Raw genomic sequence first — 9,899 nt, 5'->3', positions numbered from 1 at the left:
ATAACAAGTATGATTCATTGCAGACAGGTCTATTAACACATGTTGAGTGAGAAAGGTGACTGAAGAAGAAACACTCAATGCATCATGGGAATCCTCCAGCAGCCTACACCTATTGCAGCATAACTAAGGGAGGATTCAGCTGAGCACTAAATCAAATAAAAACTCTGCGAAATCAGACAGAAACTCTGTGTAAGGCCCAGGTGGACGATAGACGATAACAAGTAAGACTGGTTCCTGAGTTTTACAGCTGGGGTGGACAAGGATAAGCATCAGGCTTTCAAATGAATTAAAAGTCTGTCTTGGTCTTAAGTTGAGTAATAGGCTGGTGTGAAAAATTGCTGCCACACCGCCCCCTCGGCCTGTGCTTCAAGGTTTCTGATAGTTAGTATGACTCGAGGGGTGTTGATTCATTTAAACTAACATAATCATCCTGCTGTAACCAGGTTTCTGTAAGGCAGAGTAAATCGATTTGTTGATCGATTATTAAGTCATGTACTAACAGAGACTTGGAGGAGAGAGACCTAATATTTAATAATCCACATTTCACTGTCTTACTCTTTGCTCAGATGTAGTACAGATGTTTAAGTCATTTTTTGCTGGTTTTTAGTTTGTTTTTTGTCTGTTTGGGAGCTGACACAGTCTCTACGGAGATAGGGTTTTCGGGGGTAATGGGAGGAGAGAAGCTGCAGAGAGGCGTGTAAGACTGCAACTCTGCTTCCTGGTCCCAACTCTCAATAGTCACATTTTGGAGGTTTAATAAATTTGGCCACATTTCTAGAAAGCTGCTCCATCCAAAGTAGGATGGATGCTGTCTCTCCTAACAAGACCAGGTTATCTCCAGAAAGTTTCCCAATTATCTGAAAAAAGCCAACATAATTTTTTGGACACCACTCAGACAGCCAGCAATTTAAGGAGAGAACTTGCAGCTAAACGTGTCACTCCTGGTCTGATTGGGGAGGGGACCAGAGAAAACTAAAGTCCAACATTGTTTTGGCAAAGTTACACACCGATTCGATATTAATTTTAGTGACCTCTTGTTGATGTAATCGGGTGTCATTACTGCCGACATTAATTATAATTTACTGAATTTATGTTTACCCTTAGCCAGCAGTTTTAAATTTCCCCCAATGTCGTCTGCCCCTGGCAGACAATTGACTATGGTTGTTGGTCCCACATAGCAAAATTGGTATGGCCCGGATCTGGCCCACACAATGTGCTTACACATGGCCCACATACTGCAAAGAATGACAGCCCTTTGGTGGCCCAGATCTGGTTTGCCAGAGGTGGCCCACACATGGGCCAGCACAAGGCCAGTTGCAGACACACTGTTGGCCCTGTGCTGACCCAGAACAGTTTCAGCTCTGGCCCCAGATGTCAGCCTAATGTGTACCTTAATCAAGCCATGTAATAACAACATGTGCTGGAACCTAATAGTGCAAAAGTAACATGACAAAACTCTGTTCAGAGAGTGAATGGACTGATTCTTATACAGTGCTTTTCTACTCTTCCAGATTACTCACAGTGCTCTATACAACATGCCACATTCACACACTTTCTCTAAACTGAGTGCTTCCTAACTACATTCACACTCTTCACACGCAGACTGGAGGAGCCAGGGATCAAACCACTAACCTTCCGATCAATAGGTGACCTGCTCTACCTCCTGAGCTACAGCCACCCAGTTACAAACATGAGTAAACCCTCACTAGGTTTTGGATAAAGTGTACACTCACAAACTTGACAAACCTGCATTTGAAACGTTGGCTACCATAGCAGTATAGTATTGCAACATGGCATTTGGGTCTTCTAACTAAAATAGCAAAATAGGAACATAAATAGTGCCATCATTGCCAGACCTGGCCCACATCTGGTTGACATACCACTTACCATGCCAGAACTCAGCCAGCAGTACCGGCTTGACACCAGATCCGGGCCAGACCTGTCTGCTATGTGGGGTGTTTCTAGCTTCACGAGTCTCAGAAAAGAATCACCAATTACCAGAGTTGGATTCCTGGCGGGTGTGTCACCGAGTGGGGAAAAAATGTTAAACACAGAGGTGACCTGCTCTACCACCTGAGGTACAGCTTAATCTCCTCCATCATCTCCAAGTGTTTCTTCAACAACTTGATAATAAACTCCTGTTTTCCTTTTTTCAGTCATGCTGTGTTACTGTACAGCTCAGTTATGTTTCATCTTTCTGTCAGTCCTTCCTGATGTTTCCACAAGCTCACTGAATTGTAACGTGACTGTTGGTCTCACCAAAGTCAGTCAGTTCTTTTGAGAACTACTAAAAATCACATGGTTTTAGGTTTACTTTTGGAAAACTCTGAAATAAGACATACTGAATAAACTGATTTAAAAAAAAATGCCAGATTTTATGCTCATATTTGGCTGTTTTTTGGGGGACCAAAATGTGCATCACATGCTGTGGCTGTGACAAATTGAGTAATTTTGGTGATTTACACACCTTTCATTATCACCTGCAGGTTTCGTCATTCAGAGGATTAAACTGCTTCAGCTGCTCAGTACTCTGCTTTTTACAGGAATATAAATCTCGTCACAGCAGAGCAAGCAATACCTATAAACTGCTGACAGACGCGTGTAAAGAGTACAATACTGACACTTCCTTTGTGCTGTTTTAAATGAAATTTCAAGTGAATTTTAAATACAATGTGGTTCTTTTTTTCTCCCTCAGAGTGCAGACATGTCTGCTGTCAGCAATCTGCGATCTGAAGATCAGTTTCTGTGCTCCATCTGTCTGGATGTGTTCACTGATCCGGTCAGTATACCATGTGGACACAACTTCTGCAAAAACTGCATCACTCAGTACTGGGACATGAATCAGAGGTGTCAGTGTCCCATGTGTAAAAAAATGTTCAAGACAAGACCTGAACTCCATGTCAACACCTTCATCTCTGAGGTGGTCGCTCAGTTCAAATGTGAAGTTCAGCAGAAAGCCAGCAGCAGCAGCTCAGAGCAACAAGCTGCCAAACCAGGAGAAGTTCCCTGTGACATCTGCACTGGAACCAGACTGAAGGCACTGAAGTCCTGCCTGGTGTGTCAGGAGTCCTACTGTCAGACTCACCTGGAGCCTCATTTGACAAAGAAAGGCCTCAAAAAACATCAGCTGATTGAGGCTGTGGAGAACCTGGAGGGCAGGATGTGTAAGAAGCACGATAAACCTCTGGAGCTGTTCTGTAAGAACGACCAGACATGTGTCTGCGTGCTCTGCTCTGTTTTAGACCACAAGAACCACGAGTTTGTTCCTCTGAGAGAAGAATATGAAGGAAAGAAGGCAGAGCTGGAGAAGACAGAGGTTGAAATTCAGCAGATGATCCAGAAGAGACGACTGAAGATTCAGCAGGTCAAAGAGTCAGTGAAGATGAGTAAATGTGCTGCAGACAGACAGAAAGCAGAAGGTGTTCAGGTCTTCACTGCTCTGAAAGAGTCTGTTGATAGAGGCCTGAAGGAGCTCATAAAGGAGATTGAAGACAAACAGGAAACTACAGAGAAACAGGCTGAAGGTCTCATCAAAGATCTGGAACAGGAAATCTCTGAGCTGAAGAAGAGAAGCTCTGAGGTGGAGCAGCTCTCACACTTTGAAGACCACCTCCACCTCCTCCAAAGCTTCTCGTCTCTGAAAGCTGCTCAACCCACCAAGGACTGGACAGAGGTCAGCATCCGTCCACCATCATATGAGGGGACTGTGGTGAGAGCTGTGGATCAGCTGGAGGAGACACTCAGGAAACTCATGAAGAAGAAGCTGCCTGAGGCTACAGAGCTGAAGAAGGTCCAGCAGTATGCAGTGGATGTGACTCTGGATCCTAATACAGCATATCCTTATCTCATCCTGTCTGATGATGGAAAACAAGTGTATCATAGTGATGTGAAGAAGAAACTTCCTGACAACCCAGAGAGATTTACACGTTATTGTAATATTTTAGGAAAGCAAAGTTTCTCTTCAGGCAGATTTTACTTTGAGGTTCAGGTTAAAGGAAAGACAAAATGGGATTTAGGAGTGGCCAGAGAGTCGATCAACAGGAAGGGAAAAGGGGTTTGTGGATTATGAGGAGGGTCTGGTCTCCTTTTATGATGTAGGTGCTGCAGCTCTTATTTACTCCTTTACTGGCTGCTCCTTCACTCACAAACTCCACCCATTCTTCAGTCCCTGTAGCAATGATGGTGATAAAAATTCTGCACCTCTGATCATCTGTCCTGTCAATCAAACTGAGTCGATAAACAAATCTTGTTTGATGAACTGATTGATTTTTATTGAAGGGAACAAATGAACATATTCAGTGTAAATACTCTACAGTCTCCATGTTTTCTACAGAATATTATTATCGGGAACTCAAATTCACACTTTGATTTGATTCTCATGGTTTTAAAAGTTTAATTGAGACTCGAGCTGCCAGACAGGAGGAAAAGAAGACCTGAAAGGCAGGCACGTGCAGAGGGGGGTGCTAGAGGTGCTTGAGCACCTGCCCCTTTCCTGATGGGTGCCCAAAGTGCCCTTTTCTTGAGGCAACTTTTAAAAAAAAATATATATATATTTTTTTTTAAATGTGTGTGTGTGTGCGGAGTCCTGTCTGTGCCCCTCGACAATAATATTTAACTATTAATCACAATTTGCTAAATAAAAGGATCTGTCTTGCATCAGTCACATGATCACCATTAACCAATGATCGCCTTTGACGGCAGAACGCGCTGGTTACGAGCCGGGAACGAGCTCATAAAGAGCACGCGCATTTTTAGCGGTCCGGAGCTGTAGGAGAAACACAAATTACCTCAGGCACACAGACTGATGCGACAAAACCGGTAAGTAGGTGTACAGCGTACACTGTAGTCTACAGCACACAGGAGTATTAGCTTATTACGTACACGTTGGTAAGTTGTCTTGTGACAACTGACGAACTGAAACAAATGAGCGTGCTGTGTGTGCAACAGCGCGACAAACATTACCTGTCCTTTTATTAACTACACAAGTAGTGCTGGTCATAGCTGCTGGCTCACTGGGTAAGGCTGTCATGGGTCTGTAGCTCTGTCACCGTTTTAGGGAACATATTTAGTTTTAAAGTAAGTTACAGGGCTTTTCCTGCCTTTCTGGAGGGATTATATTTCACTAAAACGATCTAATATGCATGTCCACATAATTATGGATTATTATAATTATAATATTTAAAAACATACGCTGTATTTTAAAGAACATACATTAAGACACAGATTATAGTAGATTTATATTTTAAAATGCTGATTTTATAGCAGTAAAATTTTGTATCTCTACAGTTAAAAAATGTAATAAGCTTTCTCCCTGCACAGAGTGGATAGTGAAACAAATGGAATCATCATAAATACATTATTTCATATTTATTATTGTTTTTCCTCATTGCTTTATTATTGTAGCTCTAGTAATAAATAATAATGGAAGGATTCTGGATCAGCACCATGATGCCTACATTATATACAGTATTCTGAAGGTCTAAAATGTCCCTGTGTGTGCGTGCATGTGTGTGTTTTATGTATATGGATTTTTTAAATTATTACTCATGATATAACATTGTCCAGACATGACTGGTTAGGACATGAGGAGGAAACAGTAGGAGCTGTGTGAGGCTACTAAAGGCAGTGGATCCTCAGCAGCTGGATTACAAAGAACACAGGTAACATTAACACATGTACCAGTTGTTGGAGAGGTATTCCAGTATAAAATAATAATAAGCACAACTGGAATGTTTTGCTTCTATAACATTTTTCTGTCATCATTTTATTATAGATTAAATGCAGCAGTTGTTAGGTGTGGATAATTATATAATAGTTTATTGCAATAGCAAGTTGTGCCTTGTTCTCAGATAGACAGCAAGTGGAGAGTGATATGTGAAATGAGGGATGGAAAGAAGAAGAGAAGCAGCGTGATTCACAGGCAGAGCCTTGTTTATTTCTCACAGTTTTTTGTTGCTTTGTGGTTCCAAGCCCATTTTCTTATGTTCTTTGCATTTAGTTATTATCTCATAACACTTGTTTAATCAGCTACCATCTCTCCTATGAACATTTTAATGTCTACAGTCTCAGATCAGCACAGCCCTGCCCTCCAGCACTATCAGCAGCAGGAGCAGCAGCAACCCCTCAACAGCAACATTGTACCCATCAGGTAAAACATAGGCTACGTTTGCTTTGCCTTGTTGCCACCTCACAACAGTAATGTAGTATGATGCGATCCCATATTAGATTCTTGATGAATGTGTGTTGTTGTTATTCAGCCTGGTTCAATGTGCCCCTTTTTAACTTTGAGCACCCGCCCCTTTAAACGTCTCTGCACGGCCCTGCTGAAAGGAGGTTCATGGATGTAATGAAGGAGGACATGCAGAGCCTTGGTGTGTCAGTTTAAAGTTTGTCAATCTGATTGTAACTGACTTTTGTTGCGCTTCACTTGCTTTCTCTCCATATAACACCACTTAAATGTAGCTGACCACAGCCGCAGCGTCCACTCAGTTATACGGCGATGGCGCCCTCTAGTGGTCACGGCAGAGTTCATCGGCACAAAATGAGACGTTTGAGTTTGCGCAGTGTTCATTTTTATCAGGTTTTGAGTTTTTGGAGACTTGAAAGAAAATACTTTAGGTGAACTTGTGTTTTTTATTTGTACTCTGTAAATAATGATGAATAAAAACATTAACATTAACAGACTTTCTTCTATTTGATCTTTTTTTAATGCTGCCATTTAAAATTTTCAGTCTGAACCTTCCCTCACTTTGATCGAGTTTAATTTCATCTTTAAACGATCTCATTTCCCTTTTTTCGTTCTTCTCCCTGATTCCTCTCCCCACGTCAGTAATGCAATCGTTTGGCCTTAAACTTTGTGTTGCTGCAAATTCTGTGTTGTGTCGTGTGAATAATGAGAGGGGTCAGCTGTTTGGTTTATGGGTTTATTCTCCGAAGCTCTTTAAATAAAAAATAAATTCAGCATAGCAACTTCATGTGACTTCTACGTCCACACCTTTATAAGAGGGAAAAGTAGCAGGCCGCATGAGAAACCACCTGCATGTTCTCTTAACCTAGCGTAAGTTCAGCAAATTAGCATATTACAATAAAGCGCTGCACTCAACAGAAAAACAGTTTAGACTAAAAACATCCAATAAAATTATAAAAATATAACAAACTGGGTTTGAACCTTTTTTTAGCACCTTTACTGCATGCAACTGTTCTGTAAACTGGAGCAGAAACAGAAACTCACCTCTGCCCAGCGAGGCCTCGGCTGACTGAGGAGAGTAGGAAGTGACACACATGGGAAGTCAAAGTCACACAAACAAAAGAAAAGTTCACGAAAATACAAATACACAAAATAAACATATACATTTTCATAAAAAATAATGACAAAGTCTTTTTTAATGCACCCATTACATGAGCAAAGGAATCAAGGAAATGAGATGAGGAGAGATGATCCAAAAGCAGAAGGTGACTCTCATCTACATGGATGTAAAAATTACCCACAATAATTATTTTATCTGAGCTGAGCACAAAATCAGATAAAAAGTCTGAGATATCTGACAGAATGCATGTTTGCACTAAATAATCATGCAAACAAACATCTTTCTTCTATATGTGGAAGTGAAGTGAGAGTGAACATCTGGCGACAGATGGCTGCCCCTCCCTGAGCACTAGTTCTGCTGAAGGTTTCTTCCTGTTAAAACTGAGTTTGTCCTTTCCACTGTGACCAAGTGTTTGTTAACAGGCATCATCTGATTCTTTGGATTTCTTTGTATTATTGTAGAGTCCTCATCTTACGGTATAAATCAGAATCAGAAAGGGTTTTATTGCCAAATGTTGAGCAGATTTACAACATTAGGATATTGCTGCTGTACTTTGTGCGAGACATATGATAAGACAAACACATAAAAATAAAACGTGCTAAGCAGATTGATATATACATGAGTGCATGTGATGATCAGTGCAAGAATGGAACAGGTGCAGAGACCACAATACAGGGTCATGTGTTTGAATCAGAGTAAGTGGTGGGAGTACATCCACCGCAGATGTGACAAATACTGGAAATAAATCCACCGGTGTTGTAGTCCTGTAGTTAAGAAGCGCTTCTCTGGTGTAGGAATATCCAGAAGAGTGTCCAGAAACACAAATTATGCACAAAAACAAGACAGAAAATGCGCACTGAAGTACCAGGGCATCCATTCGCTGCGTCATCTATGAAAAGGGAAGCACCTTGAGGAGACTGTTGTGATTTGGCACAATAAAAATTACAGGGCATTGAAACACTTCCTTCACTCCCTGACATGGAAATCAGTTTATACATTTTATGTAATGTGATTTTTCCTTTTTTTTAGTTTTGGTTGATATTCTGTTGCTCTCCATTAAAATGAAAACTACCATAAAATTAGAGGCTGTTTATTTTTTTGTGAGGGAGAACACTAACACATTCAACAGAGAATAAATAATTATTGCATTAAAAGGGGTAGAGGTTGAACTAATTCCATTCAGAGGGGAAATATGAAAAAAACAGGTCAGTTAATTGGCCCTAAGATTTCTGTTGATGACAGATGCACCAGTTACCAGTGAAAAACTGCACTGTAAAATCAAATTAGTTAGCAGAACTTAAAAAAAAAAACTATGCAAACTCATTGCCTGAAAAAAATCTAAGTAAAGCTTACTTAAAATAACTACGTTAGGACAGCTTATTCATTGCAAGTATACAATACGAAGAATAACTTGATGTTTCTGACTGTGAAATACTAAATGTTTAACCACAGATAAAACATTTCAAGTTCTACTAAATTAAAAAACACTTTGTAGTAACTTGCCCAACACTGTTTACCACTTAGTTGATGTCTTTCTGTCCAACAGCTCCTTTTCTAGACTTGTACGAGTTTGATGTAATGTGGGGAGTGCTGGTCCCGAGCCTCAAAGACAGTAAGAAACAAGCAGAGGGAGAAAAAACAGAAAATTATTTAGAAGCTGTTTTGATCCTTAATGGCTGTGCAATCATTATAACCTACAAGACAGAAGGTCAATGTAGAAAAAAAAATACTACTGTTATTATTATTATTATTTAAAATGTAATTAAGCAGAAATGTTCATTAAATGTAAAAGCAGTTTGTTTATGTTGTTAAAGAAAGGCTAGATTTGACATTAATAGATGTCACAGATGTTCAAAAGCTGCCACAAAGCATTAAAATAAATACAGGGGTTAAAAATATACAGTTCATACGTTATAAAGGTTTATATGGATTGAAAACAAGCCCCACCCCCTAACGGCTGTACCTTCCGGAAAAGTTTCATCTGGGCTCTTATAGCTGCTCACGTTTCTATTTCAAACAATCAACAGAAAATTTCACCGAGAGATTTTTATACAAGGTTTTTAAAGCTGCAGGGTTAATTTTTAAGTAACATGAGCTGAGACGCAGCAGCATGCACACTGAGCATCGGTGATATGAAAAGCTAGGCTAAAACTGGCTGGTTAGCAAGTTCATAAACCTGGTGCTAAACTGAGAGAATGCACAAAAACAGTTTGAATACATTTCCAGCTTACTTAGTTTTTCTAATTTATAACAACTCAAATAAACTGAGTTGATCAGCTTTTTGAATGAAAAGTACTGGTAACTTACTTAAACTGAGTTCTAATAACAAGTTGATAAAAACTGAGTTTGGTCTACTTTATATTTTAATTAAACACAGTATTAGATTTTATGCCATTAATGGAAACATCAAACCCAAGGCGATGTCCTATTGTTTTGTCAGCTTGCAGTAGTCTGGAAACAGCTTCAGTTCCAACATGCTTTTATAGGTGGAAAGATTTCAGGCAGAGGACAAATAAAGATCTGTGTGTGTGGATTTCAATGGTGTAGATTTCAATGTGGTCTCACATGTGTTGCAGATGTAGGAGCATGACA

The 9,899-nt window shown here is 40.1% G+C and overlaps 1 protein-coding gene across 1 annotated transcript; it reads left to right on the top strand.

Annotated features, from left to right (window-relative positions):
* The first annotated feature begins 2,872 nt into the window (after positions 1-2,872).
* LOC120441060 (zinc finger protein RFP-like) lies at positions 2,873-4,069 on the top strand. The gene is made up of 3 exons (XM_039614728.1): positions 2,873-3,376; positions 3,470-3,580; positions 3,662-4,069. The coding sequence occupies exons 1-3, from the start codon at positions 2,873-2,875 to the stop codon at positions 4,067-4,069; spliced, it is 1,023 nt and encodes a 340-aa protein (XP_039470662.1).
* The last annotated feature ends 5,830 nt before the right edge of the window (positions 4,070-9,899 follow it).

The sequence above is a fragment of the Oreochromis aureus genome, linkage group 7 (genome assembly GCF_013358895.1).
Source record: "Oreochromis aureus strain Israel breed Guangdong linkage group 7, ZZ_aureus, whole genome shotgun sequence".
Taxonomy (NCBI): Eukaryota; Metazoa; Chordata; class Actinopteri; order Cichliformes; family Cichlidae; genus Oreochromis; species Oreochromis aureus.
Note: the sequence above shows the minus strand (reverse complement) of the source record. Positions and strands in the feature narration are given on the sequence as shown.

Bases quoted from the DNA above. Each gene is read 5' to 3' on its own strand.
- LOC120441060 (XM_039614728.1), top strand. From the start codon at position 2,873: ATGTTCAAGACAAGACCTGAACTCCATGTCAACACCTTCATCTCTGAG. The intron at 3,377-3,469 runs GTGAAGATGAGT...AGAGGCCTGAAG, and splicing joins TTCAGCAGGTCAAAGAGTCA to GAGCTCATAAAGGAGATTGA. The intron at 3,581-3,661 runs GTGGAGCAGCTC...CAACCCACCAAG, and splicing joins TGAAGAAGAGAAGCTCTGAG to GACTGGACAGAGGTCAGCAT.